Source organism: Sinohyriopsis cumingii, chromosome 16, assembly GCF_028554795.1.
Source record: "Sinohyriopsis cumingii isolate HCF-2022 chromosome 16, ASM2855479v2, whole genome shotgun sequence".
Taxonomy (NCBI): Eukaryota; Metazoa; Mollusca; class Bivalvia; order Unionida; family Unionidae; genus Sinohyriopsis; species Sinohyriopsis cumingii.
The window spans coordinates 62,466,296-62,491,729 of record NC_142976.1 but is presented as its reverse complement, the minus strand read 5'-3'; the positions used below and the strand labels follow the sequence as shown (position 1 = coordinate 62,491,729).

Genomic DNA, 25,434 nt, shown 5'->3' with positions numbered 1-25,434 from the left:
AATGAAAAGAAAAAAGAAATGAATGAATTTTGAATGTCAGAATTCTTCATGATTTCATTCTGAATTTAATTTTTTGCCATCATACTTTAGTGTCACTAACATAGACTAAAGAGCAGAATCCAGACTGGTTGGTTGGCTGGTTGATTTTCAATGGCAATTTCAAAATATTATTGGCTGTATCACAATGAGGAAATGATGGGAGGTTAGTACCTTTTCCACTGAGGCAAAACACCAGGCTGGCTGATGCAGGTATTGTGACTGACACTGTACCAGCTGAGGCTGTGACCCAGGCTGGCCTGTGTAGGTATTGTGATTGATACTGTACCAGCGGAGGCAGTGACCCAGGCTGGCTGATGCAGGTATTGTGATTGACCCTATACCAACTGAGGCAGTGACCCAGGCTGGCCTGTGTAGGTATTGTGATTGACACTGTACCAACTGAGGATGTGACCCAGGCTGACCTGTACAGATATTGTGATTGACACTGTACCAACTGAGGCAGTGGCCCAGGCTGGCCTGTGTAGGTATTGAGATTGACACTGTACCAAATAAGGCAGTGACCCAAACTGGCCAGTGCAGGTATTGTGATTGACATTACCAAATGAGACAAAAACCCAGGCTGGCCTGTGTAGGTATTGTGACAATCTACTAACTGAGCTACCATGGCTCCCTGAATCCAGATTCATAATTCTGCCTGACATTAAATTTTGGTTTAATTATGTTTGTCTTTACAAAAGTAAAAGAGATCATGCAAAAGCAAAATATGTCATTAAGTTTTATTATGACTCTGTGGTCTCAAACTTAGGTAACAGAAAAGAAGCAAAACCAACAAGTTTTATAAAACTTAACAGTTTAATTATGAAAGGCATAAATGAAACATTTGAGAGGAACTGACAGTATAATGAAGTGAATCCAAATTAGTCCTTAAAAAGGTCTGTGAAAGTCCTAAATGAAAAAAGTTCCTTATAAATTTGAATACCAGAAATGTACTGGTCCTCCAAGAACAGAGATGTTGTCAAGATGGTGTTGCCCAGAATTCCTTTGGGTAATTTAAAACAGTTCCAGAATAATGTTATAGACCAAAAAAAGAGTACTTTTTCTATTTCCACAGAACAGTCAAAACAAGTGTTTTTCATCTCAAAAAAATATCTAAGTACAACTTAAAACACATTTGCAGACTTACACCAGGAAGGCAATAAGTATGAATGACTGCAAAAATCATAAAGAAACTGATTGCTTAATTATCTCCCTTTAAACACCATATATTGTGACTGTACTTTGCAATAGACCCATGGTGACATCATACACTATCGATTTTGTGTCAATTAAAAATATTCATTGAGCTTGCACAACCAAAGAATTATTCTGGAAACATCTATATCCTATCAGTCTCTGAGAAACTATGCCATAGGCAACATTTTAAGTTTTATTATTAAGATTATTATTACTAATTGTCGGCACATACATACACATCTATTTACAGATCTACACAATTTGCATTCTTAACAGAGCCAGATCATGTACAATTTATAATAAAAGATATTCTATACAGTTTACAACCATGAATAAAAATTATGAAAATTAGATAAAATCATGTACCAGGAATTACACAAAATATAAATATACATAAGAGTGTGTGCTAAACATAGTCATTAGGTCTGTACTAAACATACTGTCATTAGGTCTGTACTGAACATACTGTCATTAGGTCTGTACTGAATATACTGTCATTAGGTCTGTACTGAACATACTGCCATTAGGTTTGTACTGAACATACTGTCATTAGGTCTGTACTGAATACTGTCATTAGGTCTGTACTGAATACTGTAATTAGGTCTCTGTTGAATCTGATATTGATTACACCCACTGCACCCATGTATCTTCCATGCAGCAATCTATGGATGTCCACTTTCATTGCACTCTTGTGGAACAGAACAAGCATGCGATAGACCACTGGCAGAAAATTCTGATGATACAACTGTACATTAAAGATCGACCTGATATTTCATAAAATAACAATGGCATGCAGACGTGCAAGACTTGTGCTTGTTGTTATTGCTAGAAGACCTGTGTTAACACCAGATTAGGGAAATGGCCTTTGCAGTGTTATCCAGGGATTGTTCATGGGACTGCCAAAGGTGTTTGCAGGGTTGGCATTATGGGTTGTGCCAATCACAAAACAAGCTGCAATGAGAGTCATAGACAGCACCACTTGAAATCGGTTAAAAATTATGAGATTGCAGGCATTTCAAGATGGACTATGATGATTAGTGACTCAACAACCAAAGAGATTTCTGAAAAGGTATTAGATTAAACTGATAATGTATAGGTGGAAGCTGAAGTCTCATAGTTACAAAATTCAAAGATATATCCAATCCCATGTTGTACATGGATGCACCTGTGTTGCGAGATCAAAGCTTATTGCTAAACTTGAAGACCTAAGTTAAATGTATTCAGTCAGAGATATGATGTGTCATTATACCAGAGTGATATCAGGCCCACTTGGGCATCTTGTTCAGCATGCTAGTGGAAACATTAAATATTATTTTGGCCTACTGGACAGCACAGGGACAGAATGTACAGTGAAACCTTTCAGCACCAAGTCCATGACACTGAACTGAAACTCTACTGGCCATTACATACAAGTTTTGTAGATATTGAATGAAAAATGACTGTATACAGATCAGATTAATTGGTATCTCTCCTTACATATTAACTTATTTGATAAGACTTTTTAAGAAAATGAAGATTTCAAACTATACCAATCATACTATCACAAACAGTGACTCTCATTTCTACTGTGACTGTATGACTAAGGTACATTTTATGCCATCCAGCTGACCTTCACTAGGACCGTTTCTCTCCAATGATAAAATCTGCCTGGTTTTCAAATTTAACATATACTTTTGAGTTACAATTACAGTGTGACTGGAGTATGGAGAGTACAAGTGATATAGGAAATGTTTACACATGCTATTACTTTATTTAAGCATTGTCTTTTTCATTAAACAAACGTTTAGTTTGCATGTATGGAGCAGTCAATGTTGATATGCTTGAGTGAGTGTTTAAAGTAGGGAGAAATCATTCTTTAGTTAGAAAACACTTAGCCACTGACCACAGAAAGCAGGTGACCATTACATACGTGACTTTTATGTAGGACATTTGTTGGGGGGAAATTAGAATGTCCATTGTGACCAGATGACTGCTATATAAAGGTCACAAATGGGACAGGTTTGAATGTATTTTAATTTCCAGTCAAGCCATTCTAGGCCATGATGAAAGTAACAGGTTTGCAGTTTGATTTGACTGTCTTTCAATTTAAATTTAAAAAGAAATTTATTATTCTTTTTTTGTTGATGACACTCAGCATGATTGATGACACTCAGCATATCATGACATTCAGCATGATTGATGACACTCAGCATATCATGACATTCAGCATGATTGATGACACTCAGCATATCATGACATTCAGCATGACTGATGATACTCAGCATGATTGATGACACTCAGCATGATTGATGACACTCAGCATGATTGATGACACTCAGCATATCATGACATTCAGCATGACTGATGATACTCAGCATGATTGATGACACTTAGCATTGATTGATGACACTCAGCATGATTGATGACACTCAGCATATCATGACATTCAGCATGATTGATGACACTCAGCATATCATGACATTCTGCATGACTGATGATACTGAGCATGATCCTTATCCTCGACAGTAGTTATTTGTTTCATACAAGACTGCTCACAAAGCATCATTTGGTGTGCATTCATCATTCTTAGTCAGGCTGGAAATGTTTGCAGAATTTGACTGAAATCTGTTTTCAAGAACCTGAGTTGCTCTTATTTTAAAATCTAAACAAGATTTTATTTTCAGTAATTTTTTTAATCATGTATGTTTTCTCATTTAGTTGTTCCCAATTTTAACGAGCAATTAAAATTTCAAGAGCACATCATTCTTGTACTTACTAATGATGTTATCATATATTGCCATAATGATATATTTTCACCGGATTTGGCATGATGATGGTATTGGCAACAAATATACATCAACAGTATCTTATGGATTTGAGATACCTCTCCCCCTGCACCAACCTCCTCCCTAGTCCTTATAAATCTGTTTATAATTTACTGCAATATGGAGTACTAACCCAAAGTAGCACGTTTAAAAAAATCTTTTAACGGGCCACATCAAGGTCTCAGGTGGTCCAGTGGTCCAAGGTTCTTGCCTTTACAGATCACTCACACATCAAGGTCTCATGTGGTCCAGTGGTCCAAGGTTCTTGCCGCATGCGTTTGAGTTTCAACTTAACCCAAATGGAAATGTGAGAAAGTTTGCCAGTAGCATCCCAGGGGTTGGTCATTCTTTATAGGGTTTTCCTGGGATCTTGTGCTAAAAAAATGGCATTAAACTCCACAATATATAACCAACCTTGTCAGGACACCTTTTCTTTACAGACAGGATAACATCAAAAGAGGAAGACATCTATACTCAATTGCTTAATGAGGAAGACATCTATACTCAATTGCTTAATGGGATAGTTAAAACTATTCTTACCTGATAGACTCCGATGCATCCAGGATTTCTAATTCAGTATTAAAAGACAGTGTAATTGATGAACATTTAAAAGGTAAATAATATGAACATATGCATGAATATCATTATCAATTAAAAAACAAAGAAAATCCATTGTTTAGCAAGTAAATACATCATACATTGGCAGATGATGTATGTCTGCATTTGTTGTATTTTGACCTGATCTGGATAACACAGACCCAGATCTATTAGTTTAGACCCAGATCAATTAGCACAGACACAGATCTGTTAGCATCGACCTAGATTTATTAGCATAAACCCAGATTTATTAGTACAGACCCAAATCTATTAGCACAGACACAGATCTGTTAGTTTAGACCCAGATCCATTAGTACAGACACAGATCTGTTAGTTTAGACCCAGATCCATTAGCACATTAACAGATCTGTTAGTTTAGACCCAGATCCATTAGTACAGACACATATGTTAGTGTAGACCTAGATCCATTAGTACAGACACAGATCTGTTAGTGTATACCCAGATCCATTAGCACAGACAGAGATCTGTTAGTTTAGACCCAGATCCATTAGCACAGACACAGATCTGTTAGTTTAGACCCAGATCCATTAGTACAGACACAGATCTGTTAGTTTAGACCCATATCCATTAGCACAGACACAGATCTGTTAGTTTAGACCCAGATCCATTAGCACAGACACAGATCTGTTAGTTTAGACCCAGATCCATTAGTACAGACACATGTTAGTGTAGACCTAGAGCCATTAGTACAGACACAGATATGTTAGTGTAGACCTAGATCCATTAGTACAGACACAGATCTGTTAGTTTAGACCAGATCCATTAGTACAGACACAGATCTGTTAGTTTAGACCCATATCCATTAGCACAGACACAGATCTGTTAGTGTATACCCAGATCCATTAGTACAGGCACAGATCTGTTAGTTTAGACCCAGATCCATTAGTACAGACACAGATCTGTTAGTTTAGACCCAGATCCATTAGTACAGACACATATGTTAGTGTAGACCTATATCCATTAGTACAGACACAGATCTGTTAGTGCATACCCAGATCCATTAGTACAGGCACAGATCTGTTAGTTTAGACCCAGATCCATTAGTACAGACACATATGTTAGTTTAGACCCAGATCCATTAGTACAGACACAGATCTGTTAGTTTAGACCAGATCCATTAGTACAGACACAGATCTGTTAGTGTAGACCCAGATCCATTAGTACAGACACAGATATGTTAGTTTAGACCCAGATCCATTAGTACAGACACATGTTAGTGTAGACCTAGATCCATTAGTACAGACACAGACCTGTTAGTTTAGACCCAGATCCATTAGTACAGACACAGATCTGTTAGTTTAGACCCAGATCCATTAGCACAGACACAGATCTGTTAGCACAGACCCAAATATATTAGCATTGACCCAGATTTATTAGCACAGATCCAGATCTATTAGTTTAGACCCAGATCCATCATCAGACCCAAATTTATTAGCACACACCAATATCCATTAGCACAGACCCAGATCCATCCATACAGACCCAGATTTATTAGCACAGACATAGATTTATTAGCACAGACCCAGATCTATTAGTGCAGAAAACCAATAGCAGATTTTGTGCTCTGCTGTTCTTTGATCAGAGTGCAATATATATGGACAATATGGGATGGTTAAATTTGAAATGAGTACACTTGAAAATGCAAATCAGATTTCCTAAAATTCCTCAAAATCAGATTTCAGGACATTGCAACACACACGAGTTAAAAATGTATCTGATACCAGTTATAGATTATTTGTACCACTTGTCTTCTTTTTCAGACAAGACAAAGATCAAAGTCCGAGAGCAGGATTTTGCAGCGTCCCAAATCTGCTTACCAAAAAGTTCCCCGGACAGCCTCGGAGATGGTGGAACATGTAGATTTAACAGTGGAGGCCTTGTTGCAGCCACATTCTTCACCTGCTGGCAGCCAGTTAAACATCAACTCTCCTGCTAACAATGTATTATTATACCACAGTTTTAATATCCCATCTGTCATTGGTTGAATTCAAACATGTGTCATTCAAGATTTGTTATATTTCCCGAAAACTTCCACCCTCTCAGGTATCTTTTTATTGTCATACAGGTTGCGTTTTATTACCTTCACAGACCTGTAATGTTTTGTAATATTTCTCAATTTTGCTTAAGTTATAACTAGGAAAGATATCATACCATTCAGAATAAAGGACTCAGTGTTTTTTTTTTAAATCTAGGTAATTTCACTTTTCTTAAGTACTTTTAGACTAATGCCTTTGTTTTGAAATTAAGTGACACATTGTCCAATCATGGCATATGTCAGTGCTGTCCAACCTTTTTGACACCATGGGTCACTGAAAAATGTTTTTCTTGAAGCTGAGAGCCACAGCAGAAAACTGAAAAGCAAGGACTGTATAACTGCTCGCGCTCTGGTGGGCCATTTAAAATCAGCCTGCGGGCTGCAGGTTGGACAGCACTGGCATATGTCATACATAAAGTGCAGTGCATCCCACTTAATTACATCATTTTTCTTCCAAGAAAAAATATGTAATTAAGCAAGCTTTGCAAATAAACGAGAACAGACAAAAACCATGGGAAGTAACTCTTCATTTCAACGACAATAGTATGTTATAATCATCATACAGTTGCAACATGTAGTGCACAGCTTCAGATTAAATTGAATATAAATAGTGTGAGGGATGTGATGGAGTTGAATCGTCTCTTATATTTTACATCTTATAAATGATTGGATTTGAAATACACCCCCCCCCACAACAACAGCAAAAATACACATGAAGTGATTGAGTATGTAGTTTGCAGCACATCCATTATTAGGATGCACACAAAAGTCAACATTAAAACCCAACACATTTTGCTATACATATACATATATATATATATATATATATATATATATATATATATATATATATATATATATATATATATATATATATATATAGAGAGAGAGAGAGAGAGAGAGAGAGAGTCAGAGAGACATTTCTCTTTTATAATGTACAGAACAATAAAATTTTCAGTTTAAAATTAGCCCATTCTTTTTATATAATTATTAATACAGATAGTGAAATGTATCTTTACATGAATGGCCAATGTGTCTGTCAAACACACAACAAACAATGCTAAGCATAATTTTGAAAATAAAACCATTTATTACTGCAATTATCAGGGGTAAATATGCCTGTCACCTGAACAAAAATGTCAAAATAACTAATTTCCTACATATTTGCAAGTCTTAAATCTAGCCAACAATACGGTGTAGTCAGGTAGGGGTTGCAACTCTATATATTTCAGAAATAATCTAACAGATCTGCTGTCACAGATTGCACCTGCAGATCAGGGTTCATGATGTTCACTTGAAATCACAAGTAAAATGAACATTGTAGACCCATATCTATTGCTGCATTATGAAATGGAAGATATGGGTTTACAATGTTTGTATATACACAAGTAAAATGAACAGTATAGACCCAGATCTACTGGTGCATTATGAAATGAAAGATATGGTCTACAGTATTTTTTTTATATACAATGATTCTCACTTTAACACTGCTCCTTAAAGTCATGAAAGTCTTCTGTTAAAGGTGAGGTTACCAATAGTGGAATCAGTTATACATAGTATTACCATTACATGCTTAATGGAACCCATGGGTTTTCATCAGAGAGTTCTTACACATGTAGATGCAGATTGACTCTCAATATGGGCAACATCATGGCCATCTTGAAAATATTGTTATTGATATAGGGTTTTCACCAGAAGACTTCTAATGATGTCTGTTTGGTACTAAATGAAAACTGTGCCAATCTGACAAACAATATGTCCCACTCAGCAGCTAATTTGAACATCTTGTTATCGCTGAAGAATATAAGAGATGGTTGCAACACTTAGAAGTTGAAAAGTCTTGGAAATTCATTTCACCCAGTAGAGCATCAGTTCCTTACAAGGACTTTTTGTTTCTTGGTTATTCTTGTCTTGTTCAATATCACCTCATTTCAGCTAGTCAGATAACTTTTTTCAGATTTTTGGTAAAAAACTTTATATTGCATAACAATGAAAATTTGTTTCCATATTATTATTTTCACCAGACCCTCATTTGAAAGAGATCTCAGAGAGCCGTTTGAGAGAATGAGACTAGTTTTTCACCAGACCCTTATTTGACAGTAATCTCAAAGAGACAATTGAGAATACAAAATAATACATTTTTACGCTTGTTTGACTGAGATCTCACTGAACCATTGGAAATACAAGACTATATGTTTTTACAAGACCCTTATTTTACAGAGACCTCACAGAGCATATGAGAATACAGAACTGTTATTTCACCATTATGAAAGCATGATACTATATAGTGGATTATATTTGCTATAATAGTGATCTTTCACTCTTAACAAAAATAAAATATATTCAGACTTCATATATTTAGGCCACAGATATGGACAATGTCCAGTGAACAACATGAATGTTAAACACAACAAAAAAGTTATTAGATCAAAATCATAAAACTTCAGCTTTGTTTAGACAACCTGTGATTTAGCACTGTATAGACCTGTGATATAGTACATGTGTTTTAGCACTGTATAGACCTGTGATATAGTACATGTGTTTTAGCACTGTATAGACCTGCGATATAGTACATGTGTTTTAGCACTGTATATATGACCTGTGATATAGTACCTGTACTTTAGCACTGTATAGACAACCTGCGATATAGTACATAGCACTGTTTAGACAAACTGTGATGTAGTACCTGTGCTTTAGCACTGTATAGACCTGTGATATAGTACATGTTTTAGCACTGTATAGATGACCTGTGATACAGTACCTGTGCTTTAGCACTGTATAGACATCCTGTGATATAGTGACAGTGCTTTAGCACTGTATAGATGACCTGTGATATAGTACCTGTGCTTTAGCACTGTAAAGACATCCTGTGATATAGTACCTGTGCTTTAGCACTGTATAGACCTGTGATATAGTACATGTGTTTTAGCACTGTATAGATGACCTGTGATATAGTACCTGTGCTTTAGCACTGTATAGACATCCTGTGATATAGTAATTGTGCTTTAGCACTGTATAGACATCCTGTGATATAGTAAATAGCACTGTATAGACATCCTGTGATATAGTGACTGTGCTTTGGAACTAAGAAAGTATGGTGATCATTGTGTATGTTTTGTTTTTCAGTTATACAAAATGACACAGGAGACAGAACAAAGGCATGAACCCAGGATACCTTTTGATGATCCAAGACGATATAAACAGGTAAAGAGCAAATGATTTTTGTTGTTGTCCTAACTTAAGAAATAATGCAACTATTTATAAGTATATTGGAAAACGACTCTAGTGACAAATGTCATTATTACATAACTAGCTCATGACTGTAGTTGCATTTTGTGGGATGTTCCAGTAAATTTTCCACTCTCCAAATATCAACAAACATTTTTCAGTGTCACTAAGCACTTATTGGATGACCAAGCACTTATTGGATGTCACCAAGCATTTTTTCAGTGTTACTAAGCATTTATTGGATGTCACCAAGCACTTATTCAGTGTCACCAAGCACTTATTGGGTGTCACCAAGCATTTTTTCAGTGTTACTAAGCATTTATTGGATGTCACCAAGCACTTATTCAGTGTCACCAAGCACTTATTGGGTGTCACCAAGCATTAATTGTGTGTCACCAAGCACATATTTGATATCACCAAGCATTTATTGGGCATCACTAAGCATTTACTTGGTGTCACCAAGCACTTATTGGGTGCTGTTAGACACACACAGGACCCAAAAAACTTGTTGCTGTGTAACATAACATTAAATCAGATACATCATAATGTAGCATTATATAAAATCATGTCATATAATATATTTATGTTCTATTCATTTTAAATTTGGGACGTAAATTTTAAGCATAATTTATTATTTTTAGTTATAGGGTATATAATAAATCAACTGTAATGTTTGTATTATTGGATATCGTGATCTCACCCAAAGTACATGGAGCTCAAAAAGCTCATCCAATTGTACTTTCGTCTCGCCAAAACTATCCAATATCGCAAACACTTTAATGTATCATTATTTTGGCACAATATTAAATTTAAGTTGGAATGTATGCATTAATATATGACCTGTGTATAGCAGGTTTTACAGCATCAATAAAGTGGAGAGAGAAAAATTCTTTGTAAATTAATGTTGTTTAAAGAAAATAGTCATATACAGAAAGAAATACTGTGAATTCATTTATTTTCATGTGTATCGGTTTTTGTGTTTGCATGAAGATGTTTTTTCACACATAGTTAAATTCATGGATTAATGAAGAAGTACAGTTGTTTCCAAAGAAGGAACACTCTGAGTTTTAAATTTGGGGTTGATAACAGGAAGTACAGTTGTTTCCACAGAAGGAACAATCTTATATTATTGGGTTTTAAATTTATGGTTGTTTCCACAGATGGAACATTCATTATTAGATTTTAAATTTGTAGTTGATAGCAAGAAGTACAGTTGTTTCCACAGAAGGAACATTTTTTTATGGATTTTTTAATTTGTGTTTGATAGCAGAAAGTACAGTTATTTCCATAACAGGAATGTTCTTTGCTGGGTTTTAAAATTTGTGATTGATAGTAAACAAAAATTCAAAACCATTTGTAACCCATGAAAAATAATTTTATAGATAATAAAGTGAATAATTATATGAACTAAGTTTTTTATATCTTTCAGTAAAGCAATAAATTTTTCGCACAGCATAAAATAATCTTAGGTTAGCTTGGATTTCGGACTAACATGTCATTTTAACACGGCTGTTACAACGCCATCATATTGGGTTAGGCAGTTATACATTTGCTTATTAGATTCTACAGTTTCACAATGAAAGGGCAAGTTTACTTCTCAAAATTAAGAAAATAATATAGGTTGCATACTGGTACCTCCATTACATTTGACATACTTTTATTCAAATTTGCAGAATATGGTTGTATTATGTTTATCTCAGGCTTAGTAACATATACATGTTTGTCCATTTTCAAAATCTGATATCATTCAGAATATCTCAACAAAGTATGAAAAAATTAGCCTATTAGAAATTGATATTATAAAATTGTTTCACACAATGCTAAAATATGTTGTTTCCCATGATAAAATCAGATCACAAGAGTTGCATTACAGTGATATGATCATACTGACAAAACTAGTTCTCTGTGTGTGTATGATTTGGATTTTTAACGTAGCTTTAACAATATTTCAGTCATATCACTACAATGTCTGCAGTGTGGCAGTTTATAGTGATGCCTAGCACGGGGGCATCAAGTTGCAGACATGAAGCATGATGTCCCACCCAGTCACATTATCCTGACACCAGGCCGACCAGTCCTAATACTAACCTCTTAATGCTGAGGCCAAGTGAGGCAGCTGTTAATACCAATTTTTAAGTCTTTGGTATGACTCAGCTGGTGATCGAACGACGCCCTCTTGAATCCAAGGAAAACTAGTTACGTGCCTACACCCATTGTTTTTCACGTTGACCTACTACTGTACATACTTCTTTGCGCAGTACATCAGATGCAACTACAAACTGCAGAGACCAAGATCACATAATGTACCAGTATATCTGGATCAGTGCAGTTTGTTATGAGTAATCAGTAAAACAAGCAATGTGCACTTTGATCTGCTGGTGCATTATATGATGGCAGATTAGGGTTTATATCATTGTAATTTGGTCATGGCTTTTAAGCAAGTAAATATGGTACTACCAAGGACCAGTTTTCAGTTTTTTTTCACTGAAAAATTTCTTGATGTAAAAAGATTGAATACACTTCTTTCAGTATTGAACAAAGCATTAATAACTGAATGCACTTAAGTGATGGTCAAGTTCGACTACAGTTAGTATTCATTGCAGCATTCTGTGTTCAGTTACTGTATTAGTCTCCAGTTTCTTTTCAGCTTTCATGGCTTTATTGATGTAATTACTTCTTAAAGGAGTTACAAGTTTTCTGAAATGGTCTTGTTTTTCCAATATTTTTAAATCTGTTTAATTACATATATATGCAAAATGAAAATAATACCTCCTTTAACTCAGACACTTTATTTCCCACCATAGTGGAATCTCAATAACTTGGACATGAAAGGGACCAAGAAACTATGTTGGTGAGTTTTGTAGTTCAACATGACTAAATATACCTATAGAGTTAATCACACCATATTTGAAATACTACTTTGAACAATTGTTGGTGTACAAGACAACTACGTATGAGGGCAAAATATTCTAATGAATAAAAATACAAGAGTCCCTTGATGGGACTGATTCTCTTCTGGTCAAAAATAATTTTTAGGAATCCAGGACAAGACTTGACACTGCATGAAAGTCCATAGCATAAACCTTACTGGTCTATGACCAGTAGAGCTGAAAGTGAACATTGGGGTGGATGCAAACTTACATAAAATACATCTGAAATTTAAGATATTTTGTTTTTCAGAACAATTTATTTGACCCAGACACCATATTTGGTCCAGAAGGACAGGAAACAGAAAGTAAACCTCGTTCTGCTACTGCTGGCATGCCATCCACCATTAAAGATGGCCGTCCTAGATCAGCTGGTAAATTTTTAAATCATATATAATTAAAAGTACTACTGAAGTCAAATCATATTTCTGAAAAGATTTATAGCAGTCTTCAAGTTAGTAATATTCCACTTTTAAGATAGCTATGATTCAAGTTCGAAAACTATGTAATTGGGTTTTAATTTTCTCTTGTCTTCAATAAAATTTGTTTTTAGAATAATAATACTCAGTTATTATTGTTTAAATAAGCTCCACTGTATAATTTTTATTTCCTCATACAATCTGATTAAAATCAAGGTCTCTTATACGACTGAGATCTGACAGACATCAAAAAGTCAGTGTTCTGGTGACCTTTAGAATTCCTGGTCCACTTATTTTTAGTAGCCTATCAGACAGAGTGTTGCATTTGGTGACAAGGAGAGTGTATCGTTTGTAACAATAAGTTCTGAATTGTGTTTTCATTTTCAGAAATATGAAAGCTGTAATTTGATTGGTGAATCAAACAGTCAGCAGAATACCTCATACTGGTTCTGTACACTTAGTAAAAAAGTTAATCTCAATTTCAATTGTATTGTTTCTTTAAATAAAGTAAGTACAAGTTGAAAATTTATAAAATTGATTTTCAGCACTGAGAATACTCTTGATGGGAGACTACTCATGCTACCAATAAAGAGTTTTTACTCATGCTGCCAATAAAAAGTGTTTTCTCATTAGAGGTCATGACATCATACAACAAATTAATCCATTCATGAAAAAATGTTGCATCTTTTATGACAAGTGGTCTTTTAGAACCATTGGTCCTTTCATTTGGGTTTTAGAATATTTCATTATTGCCCAAAAAGGAAGTAAGTGATTTTGATCATCAGCATCACTAAAATATGGTTTTTATAATGGTCATCAACAATATAAAAGGGCAGCACCACTGGAAATCACTAATTTTGTTCTTGTTTCACTGAATGTTGAAGAAATTTAATCAATGGGACAAAGTTGAGAGACAACATTTTTGTAAATTAATGATCTACTAAATATATCCTTAAACTATCTTTAATAATAAAAAAATTTGTGCAAAAATATTTTCAAAAATTCAGTTTCCACTCACAATATATAGAGTATTTACGTTTGAGAATAATTTTGAATTTACAAAATTACCTGTAAATCACATTATTTTAGCATCCTTAAAATTTATCCAAATCTTTCATTTCAGCATGTTAACTGAAATGTTTGCAAATCATGGGCAAAAATGTTAACTTTTTTATTATGACTTTACCCAGTCTAAGTCAAGCCAATGTGTGCAGATGTGCAAGAGAGAGAAAAGAAATGGTGTGTGATCACTTTACTCTAGAACATGGGATATTAAAAATAAAGTTATAGACAAAATTTATGTCAGGGTTCTTTGTTTAGGAAGCATTCACAGGTTTGTCTGTTCACATAAGAAATGGCAGCTATTAAAATCCATCCCCAGGTATTCTGAAATCGAACATTATTTTCCTCACTAGATTTGTAGGTTTAAATTCTGAGATTGACAGTGAATGCATATTATCTTTAAGTGTTCCTGACAGAGAAACCAGTAAGACCTTTGAAGTATGAAACAACCAGGCCTGTTAGTCTTAAGCCCAAATCTGCTGGGCCAAGAGGCAGGCTAAACTCAGGACAACACAGAAAGGAGCGTAATGATAGTGGCAGGAAAAGGTTGGAACGGCAGAATTCAAAGCAGGATGATGCTGCTCAACTTGAGGGAGACCAGGAGATTCAGCAGCAGCAACAGGATGAGAATAGGGAGACCGAGTTATCAGAGGCAATAAACAGTCAAGAGGAGCAGGATGAAGAGGTTACGCGGTCTAAGCCTCCTATGATGGTCTACGTCAGGCGACCAGAAGCCGTCAATAAGTTTGCGGATGATCTGAAGAAGATGAGTGAAATGGAAGAAAATTTCAGAAAGACAGCCATTGAACTGCAGAAGAAAATTGGCATCTCTGAGGGAGGGATGGTGTTCTAGTATTGGAACAATGTATGACGGCAAACTGCCAAACCATATTTAAATGTCACCAGACCTGTCCTGTTTGTTGTTCATAACATAAAAGTCATTTGGCATTTTACTATGATAACAAGTTCTTAGGGTATCATGTTCCCCCCCCCCCACAAAGATACTTATAGAGCTAAACAAATTTAATAGTAATACACAAAAATCTGTTTTACATGGCAAATACCATCTATCATCCACACACACGAACCTATTATATTTTTTAGTTGGTATGACTAGTGTTTCTTCTAACATCATTTCTCACATGCACTTCATTTAAAGAAAAATTTTAATTTAGTAAAGCATTACATTTTTACATTAGATATCCTTTATCTTTTCTTGTCATAAAGATTTTGGCAAAGTTGTGTTTAAAAGTAATTAACTTCAATTAACACAACTGCTCTGCTCACTTATTTACAAGGGAAAGGGCAAATTTAGCATTCCTAGTCATTACTAGACAACCCCATTTTTGTAAAATCCACCTTTTATACAGCTAGAAATTATAAATATAAAAGTAAAAAACTTTTATGCTGAACCTAATCTTATGTCCGGACAGATATATGGACAGCTGTATGGACATATAAATATCAAAGTGATTGCTATAATAAACATGCACCTAGTTGGAATTGACAGAAATGCATTTAAAGCTTGATTAAGATTGACTTAATTAATTCCTTAATAACTGTGATTTACCTTTATTTTTGACCTAGTCATTAAATATGAACATTAATTAATCTTGAAAAATGCAAAACTGATTTTCCTTGTTGCACAATTTTTTAACTTTTGATTTGTAAATTCCAGTTAACATTAAGTCTCAAGTTAAGCAGCTTTCTTCCAAAATGATTTTGACAGAATTTTATTTCACTGTACTGATTTTTTTAAAGGATATTTACACTGTCAAATGTATGCTTCAAATCAAATCGCTGTATACTGGGGTATTTTAGTCATCAGTATTTGCTGAAAAATATTTTATTGATTATCCAAGATGCCAAGTATCTGTACAAAATTATTGCATCCTGATACATCTGGGTAGTTGACATTTTTCTTGGCCTAGTTTTCCTTTCCATTGGAAGACAGGATATTATCTATTCCATGTGATTTTTTTCTTCTTTATTGGAGTATCAAGGCTTAGTAATCACTGGGAAGCATCTTTCTAGAAAATGTTTTTACCTTGTAATTTTTTCACTTTAATGAAATCATAGAATCTTTTAGACATAAACAAGAGACCCTAGTTGGGCTTGTCACCTGGCTGACATCTGATTGACAGAGAAATGCAAGAGCAGTTGGCCAAGAAATAAAGGTCAAGAGGATGCTTTCCACACGAGTTTCTACCAATGAAAATAGTTGTTTCCTGGTTTATCTGTTGTTTTATATTTTTGTCCACATTTGATGGCAGATCAATAATATTTGTGTGATACTGAATGGCTTTTATGCCAGGATGCTTTCTGTTAAAGTTGATCAAATTCTGCTGAGCAGCTTTGTAAATGCTTCTCTATTTTTAGTAATGGCAGTCATATTTAATCTTGAATCAGCATAAGTTGTTCAGATTTTAAAACATTTTATGCCAGGGTGCTTTCTATAAAATTTGGAACAGTTCTTTGGAATAAATTTTGTTTTTTAAGAACAAGATGTTTCAAGATTTTTATATTTATAGTAATGGTGGAATGGTTGCCAGATTTGATGATGGGTTGTCATAATTTGTATATATTTGACAGGATTCTTTCAGTAAAAATTTGATCAAAATTCTGTTGAGCATGATTTAACAAGTTGTCAAAAGGTTTTATGTTTTTAGTAGTGGTCTCCTTACTTGATGTCAGATTTGGAATCATTTGAACAAATTTAAAAGACCTTCATGCCATGATGTGCTCTGTAAAATTTAGTGAATTTATTTTACAGTTTTTGAAAAGAAGTTTCAATTTTTTCTCTTTAAGTAATGGCAGTTTTAGTGGGTGCTAGATTTACATTATTTAAACAAATTTTGAAAAGCCTTGATGCCAGAATGCTTTCTATAAAATCATGTGCACATTGGTCAGTTGACATTTGAGAAGAATTGGTAAATAGCAATTCTCAGCAGATGTGGAATGATGCATGACAGGTGAAGGACCAAAGCATAAACTTGCTTGAGCTAAAAATGACAAATGACATCTATTATTCTAAAATAAGTCCATTAATTTATGTTTTCCTCCCATCCCTTTGTGCGTGGATTAATGAGGAATGAGACCACCAAAAAAAAGGATTCCATAGATATTTTGGTCTATATAGAACAGTGACTTATACATGCAGATTTTGGATACACATGGATGATCTGGACTGAATATTAACCTTTTCAGAAAATTTGAAGATATAATGAATGCAAGAAGGACAGATCTGTGTCATATTAAATGCAACTTAAGATCTTAACTGGATTTTATATTTATTGCATATTTTTACTTCAAAAAATGCTTTAATTTTTATCGTTATTGAATAATCCTTATTTTGCATCATCTCTTACATATTCTTGCTTGTGAATCGTTAAATTGCCAGTTTAAATAACAAACACCTTCCTTTTCACAAGTGCCTTTCTAGTCCTGAGGTAAGCGTTTTAACTTTGACAATACGAAATTCTACACTATGGCACAAGTATATATAGCATAATAGATAATATATTAACAACAGTTCCTAGAAGGGATTGATGCTCAACTGGCCAAAAAGAAAAACCAGGAAACCATGATATGCACATTTTCTTTTATACTTTACAACATATATACAATATTAAGTAAGATATCTTTTATATATATATTGCCAACTAGACAGCCTAAAAAGTATTTTAGTAAAATCCATATGCTGATGTGAAAATTTATTCAAAAGTAGAAATAACAAGATTGTCAAGGTGGCAGCCATATCGAATATGTGAATAGCACCATTTTCATCTAGGTCAGACTAGACAGCTTTCCATTCAGGAGGAGTAGCAATAAGAAGGCTTTCAAGATGGCTACTGTGGTAGCCATATTGGATGTCCAAGCTTTACCATTTTCATTTAGGACCAACTGGACTATGGGATGAATGTAAAGTTTCATGGCATCTGTGAACAAGTTTAGGATTAGTAGTGATAACAAATTTGTGTTAACAGCTGACAGATGGATTACTGACCATCAATAAGCTCTTCTGGTCTATGACAAGTAGAACTAAAAATGATTAATATATTAATATTTTTATGATATTTAGAAATTGAAAATTACTTAAAATTTATCCTGCAAGAATTGTTTGCAGTTACCAAATCCATCCTGTAAGAATTATTTGTAGTTGCCAGCATGATTATGTTTTTAACCCATTACCATTGTTGCATTCAAACATGTTCACTTGTAAATGCATCACATTGTTGACTCTTTCTTTTGCTTTTTCGGAATGATAATGGAAGTTAGGCATCCATGATTCATATGAACAATGGTAAAATATGCTTTGCATTATTGCTATTAATTAGCAATTGACTTACTAGGTAGCAATTCATTTTGGTGTTTTAATTGAGATATAGATAATCCTACTGCTGTTTTAATTATTGGTTGTGAAATATTTACCTCTATTAAAATTGATTATATAGTGGTTGTTATTATTTTGCATCAAATACCTGTACAATTTTAATTTGTCAGGTGATTATTTCATTTTTTTGTGGGTATATCATACTGCATACAAACACACTAGCATGAAACTGAAGTCCATTAATATAATTGAAGAGGATCATTGGTCTTAATAAGTACCCAATCCCACAATACAAACAAATTCTTAGCAACCATCGTCTTTCCATTCTTAATAAGTACAAAATCCCACAATACAAATGAATTCTTAGAAACCAGTCTTTTCATCTTTAATAAGTACAAAATCCCACAATACAAATGAATTCTTAGAAACCATCGTTTTTTCATCTTTAATAAGTACCAAATCCCACTGTATAAATGAACTCTTGGAAGAAACCATTGTCTTTTCATCCTTAATAAGCACAAAATCCCACTGTATAAATGAATTCTTAGAAACCATTGTCTTTTCATCTTTAATAAGTACCAAATCCCACAATACAAATGAATTCTTAGAAACCATCATCTTTTCATCTTTAATAAGTACAAAATCCCACTGTATAAAAATAAAATAAAGTCTTGGAAACCATTGTCTTTTCATCCTTAATAAGCACAAAATCCCACTGTATAAATGAATTCTTAGAAACATTGTCTTTTCATTTTTATGAAGTACCAAATCCCACAATACAAATGAATTCTTAGAAACCATCATCTTTTCATCCTTAATAAGCACAAAATCCCACAATACAAATGAATTCTTGGAAACCATTGTCTTTTCATCTTTAATAAGTACCAAATCCCACTGTATAAATGAACTCTTGGAAGCCATTGTCTTTTCATCCTTAATAAGCACAAAATCCCACAATACAAATGAATTCTTGGAAACCATTGTCTTTTCATCTTTAATAAGCACAAAATCCCACAATACAAATGAATTCTTGGAAACCATCGTCTTTTCATCCTTAATAAGCACAAAATCCCACAATACAAATGAATTCTTAGAAACCATTGTCTTTTCATCCTTAATAAGTACAAAATCCCAGAGTACAAATGAATTCTTAGAAACATTGTCTTTTCATCTTTAATAAGTACCAAATCCCACTGTATAAATGAACTCGTGGAAACCAGTCTTTTCATCCTTCTTAATAAGCACAAAATCCCACAATACAAATGAATTCTTAGAAAGCATTTTCATTTCATCCTTAATATTGTGATCAATAGTGCATACCACATTTAAATTACAAAAAAGCATTTGATTTCACAGGACACAATTTTTTTTAAAGTCCGTAACATACAACAATCACTTTAAAAAACAATCTCTGTTTCACTTTTTTTACTATGATAGTTTTTCTGATTGATAGTATGGTATTTCTTATAGGAATCTCATTACAAATTAGAGAAACTGCAAACGAGACCAGTACTATAGTTGCTATCTTTCTTAAATAAAGCTTAAAATGCAAGAATGCCTTGTTTTATAGTATCCTTTATCTTGTTTAACAAGGATAATAGAACAGATTTGGCATTGTCCATTTAGTACATAAATGCATACGCTTGTGTATGGGGTGGGGGTGAAACCTCCATAATTTGTCTACATTGGTCTTCAACTGAGCCAGTTACGCCGCTCATTTCTTTGATGCAGCCAGACATTCAACGTATGTGGACCGTTTTATTAAACACGTTAATGTTATAAATCCTTGATTGTTTCTGCATGGATTAAATATAGGCTGTTCTATAGAATTCGTGAGGGGGGAGCATCAAGCATATGTACGCGGGGGTGGTAGTTAAAAAAGTATGCATGTGTACAGAGAGGGGGAGTGGTCAAGCTTTGCCAGATTTTTGCATACGTACTAAATGGATGGCCCCGACTATAAATTGGCCGATACATAATGGTACAAAACCTTCAAAATACAACTTTACATGGAAGATTATACTGTACCAAAGCAATATTGGAGTACAGTATCTTGCCCAGAGATACAACATGACAGCTGACCTGTCCTTCACCGAGAAGGATTGGGACCCACACCCTTCTGGTCAGGAGGTGGGCACACTCACCAATGAGCCTTATTCATATTAATTTCAAAAGTATGATATAATAAAATCAAAGATTACAAATATTACCAGATATACTCATTTATAAGTAAAGTCCAACTAAATAGACCCAGATCTGCCATTACATTATGCATCATCAGATCTGGGTCTGTACAGCTTGTTAGGATTAATCAGTTCAAACAACACAGACCATTATCTGCAGTTCGACCCAGCTTATAAGGAAGTATATATGGTATACAAGGAAAATTTACTGGATAATCTCTCCTCATAATATCTAATAATTTAAGTTTGTGAAATTCTGAATTATTCATGCTGGGGATTCCATTGCCCCACAATTTGTTGGAAAATACAGATCAAACTTATTTTTTAATGTCAAAACATGGTCACTGTGATGCACCATCCCTTATGCTATGGATTGTAAACAGTTGGTGCAGTGTACTCTGTGCAGAAACAATCTACACAACTTCTATTTTCTTATGGATGATGAAATGGATTAGTGTGAATATCATGTTTCTCATCGCAACATAATAACTATAATAATGTTTGCATAGTAGTTCTATTTAATAATTCGCAAATGTTTAAAAGAAAAAAAAGAAAAAAGCATTCTCTTTGCTCACTTGGGAATTCCAAGGTATAATGCATTTGTGAATCATTAAATTGGTGTGACAAGATAAATAACTCTTTGTTGGATGTTAACTCCAACTGTCTATCTGAATTAGTGGAAAAATTTAATGTTTCACAGACAGTGATGAAGATATCTTTACCATGCTAATTTTTTCCACTATGCTCAATTTTATAAAATTTGTATGCCCCTGGTATATTCAAGAAGGTGCATACAGGTTGATCTTCAAAGACTGAAAGATAAATTATTACAAGTATTTATATTAAGAAGACCTCAATTTTCTTCTTTTTTTCAGAAGAATTATTTTATTAATTAAAATTTATAAATCACATTGCACAATGTAAATAAAGCTAACAGGAGTGCATGTTGTAGTATTAGAACATATCGGAAAATAAAGAGCTTTCATTCATAATATAGTGGTCCCTCACTGTAGATATATATGCTCAGTATGCTACTGCCCCTATTATAAGGCACTGACATGGTCATGGTTCCATTGAACTGGCCCTGTACTTAAGAAATTATCATCGCAGTAAATTGTGTGAATTTATAGCTCATAATAATAATAAACATGTGTATACAATATAATAATGTCCCCATTTTGTGAAGTGTAGTGTCTCTCAGTGTGGCAGTGCTGATGATGATAAACATGTGCATACAATATAATAATGTCCCCATTTTGTGAAGTGTAGTGTCTCTCAGTGTGGCAGTGCTGATGATGATAAACATGTGCATACAATATAATAATGTCCCCATTTTGTGAAGTGTAGTGTCTCTCAGTGTGGCAGTGCTGATGAAGATAAACATGTGCATACAATATAATAATGTCCCCATTTTGTGAAGTGTAGTGTCTCTCAGTGTGGCAGTGCTGATGATGATAAACATGTGCATACAATATAATAATGTCCCCATTTTGTGAAGTGTAGTGTCTCTCAGTGTGGCAGTGCTGATGATGATAAACATGTGCATACAATATTATCAACAATGTCCCCATTACATGGAGGTGTATTATTTCTCCCTGTGTGGCAATGCTGATAATAATGAACACATGTATGCAACATTATAAACAAATGAACACATGGATACAACATTATGAACAATGTCCCCATTATGTGAAGGTTTCTCTCTCCCATTATGGCAATGTTGATAATAATAAACACGTGTATGCAACATTACGAACAATGTCCCCATTATATGGAGGTTTCTCTCTCCCATTATGGCAATGCTGATAATAATGAACACATGTATGCAACATTATGAACAATGTCCCCATTATGTGGAGGTTTCTCTCTCCCATTATGGCAATGCTGATAATAATAAAGACCTCTATACAGTAATTACAACAATACTGTTAATAATAAAAACATGCACACAATATTATCAACAATGTCCCTTTTACGTGGAGGTGTATTCTCTCCCAGTGTGGCAATGCTGATGATAAGTACATGTATACAATATTATAAACCATGTCCCCCATTATAACACTATAAACCATGTCCACATTATGTACAAGTGTATTGTCTCCAATACTGCAATGCTGAGCAAGTATAAGATTAATTTTTGTGACTGATTAAGCCCATATAATTTTATGGGCTTAATCAGTAATGAGACAAGCAAAGTGGTAAAATTCAACGAAAATCATTATTTCAATAACTGCTTCCGTCCCACAAGACCTGCCAGATCTTGCAATGTGTAACCAAAAAGAGGGTGTGCATTTATTAATTCCACCTAAAAATCAATTTAGTGGTTTCATGAACTATTAGATCACAGCCAAGTTAGGACATGTCAATGTATGGCTTTCTCTTTATTACATGTTTATGAATAGCCTCATGAAAATGCAGAAATACATCAGTAAGATCACACATAGGATATGATAGTTTTAAATGGTATAACTTGTACAAACAAGAGGCCCAAGTGTGCCAGATAATTACATTACAATTAACCATTTCACGAAGCTGGTTTAAGTTGTTTTGGGTTTAACTCCTCTATCTCTTGGTGCAAGATAGGCTATACATGGCGGCAAGTATAAATGGTGGATAATGAACCCGGGAAAACCCAAGTAAGAACCACTAACCCACTGAAAGCTACTGGCAACTTTCACACATATCTCTATTAGCTGAACCCAAGACTTGAACCGATGAGGACAGTGATCAGTAAAGGCAAGCACTTTAGACCACTCAGCCATCCAGGGCCTCGTAGGTTTATGTACTGTCAAACCTGTCTACAGCCGCCACCCACAGGAAAAGGCCAAACAGGCCTTTGTGTATAAGGGATGTGATGTTATTTCAATTTTTATCCTAGCTTTAAACAAAATTCAGTTATATCGCTACGATGTCTGCAGTGTGGCAGTTTATAGTGATGTCTAGCACTGGGGCATCATGCCGCAGACATGTAGCACCATGTCCCACCCAGACACATTATCCTGACACCAGGCCGACCAGTCCTAACACTAACCTCTTAATATTGAGTGCCAAGTGAGGTAGCTGTTAGTACCATTTTGGTAAGTCTTTGGTATGACTTGGCCGGGGATCGAACCCACGACCTCCTGCACCCGATGTGGATGCTCTAACCACTAGACCACCAGAGTGGTCACTAACAGATGTTGCTGGATGGATGATAGCCACATGGTCATACCATATGGCTATGTCAGCTAAAATTAAAGCTTTGAGAATACTGATGGCGTGACAGTTATGGTTAATACATTAAACAAGATCAATGGGATGAATATAAATTGCAAGACAATGATAATTATGTTTCTTTCCAAGATCATATGTAAATAGAACTCTCCCTCTAATAACAATCTGAAATTTACACATTTTAAGCCATTTAATTCTCATCTTTTAACAGAATTTATTAAAAATCATAAAATATTTAGATATCATATCTTAAATCAATTACCTTTTATGAGCATTAAATATTGAAATTATTCCGTTTTAATTACTACTAAGAAACTATTCAATGACTGCAACATCTCCTAGGATAACAAATTGGAGTAATGTCCCTTTCCATAGCTCAAATCACTTAGGCCAACTAAAGCTTAATGCACAAAAGTAGATTTTTACAAATTACTGTTGGTAAAAGAAAGCAGACTGCACATTATCCACAAGAGAGAGATAAATACATCCAAGCCAAAAGATTGGTAATCTAATCAAAAATGTATTGAAAAGGGGAACAATACTGTTGCATGAATTTGGAAGATTGTTACACAGTGCAACAATATTAAAGCCGGGAGTTATTTAATCCCCATTATTCCAGGATTATTAAATGCACAAGTTGAGTTAAAACTTTATAAGATCAAATGCCAAGAGAATGAGCCGACACTGAGAAAAACTGTCTTTTGATTTTGCTGTACAATTAATGACATCCAATTAAAATCTAATTCCGCTAAAAGTGTTCAGTTGATAGATCAACCAATCAAGCTGCAGCTTTCAGGTTTCTGACAGTGGAAAATGTCACATAGTACCCTTCAGTGAACTAGAACTATATAAATGGTTCTGTGAACTCTCCTCAACACAATATGAAACACTCAATCTGATTGGTAAGTATAAATAATGTATTCAACACGATGCCTGTCAAGTGCATACCCCACTTTTGTTCAGTCTCTGCATAAAATGCCTGCAGATCGGGGTCAATGTTGTTTTTTTCTGCTAAATACTCTTAAACTACAGATCAGATCTGCCAGTGCATCATGCAATGGCAAATCCAGGTCTATGCAGATTCACTTAAGAGTATATATGGTAAATCTTAATTTTGTTATGCCTACAGTTCTGGTATTATTCTGAATGTGGAAGGTAGAATGGAATTTAAAAAGGTCAATAGAACATTTTGTGTTAACTCTCAGAAATTGCTTTCAATCTGACCAAATTAACCTAATATAAATAACATCATGAAATTCTGATAATTAAATCTGCAATGGTATTAATGGTCTGCTTCCTCCACCTCTAAGATTCTGTTAAATCTGCTTTTGAGTTACCAAGCACATTTTTTGAGTTCTCAAATAAATGTAGGTCACTTA

At 34.4% G+C, this 25,434-nt stretch overlaps 1 protein-coding gene across 4 annotated transcripts in view; it reads left to right on the top strand.

Annotated features, from left to right (window-relative positions):
• Positions 1 to 18,779, top strand: part of LOC149780560 (uncharacterized) — a 34,881-nt gene extending 16,102 nt beyond the window's left edge. For all 4 annotated transcript variants that reach the window (XM_089937598.1, XM_089937595.1, XM_089937596.1 and 1 more), the window contains exons 6-9: positions 6,416 to 6,595; positions 9,817 to 9,894; positions 13,099 to 13,219; positions 14,731 to 18,779. In XM_089937598.1, the coding sequence (XP_089793724.1) occupies positions 6,416 to 6,595; positions 9,817 to 9,894; positions 13,099 to 13,219; positions 14,731 to 15,179 (828 nt within the window). In that variant the 3' untranslated portion in view covers positions 15,180 to 18,779. The remainder of the gene's footprint in view (positions 1 to 6,415; positions 6,596 to 9,816; positions 9,895 to 13,098; positions 13,220 to 14,730) is intronic.
• Positions 18,780 to 25,434: the final 6,655 nt, after the last annotated feature.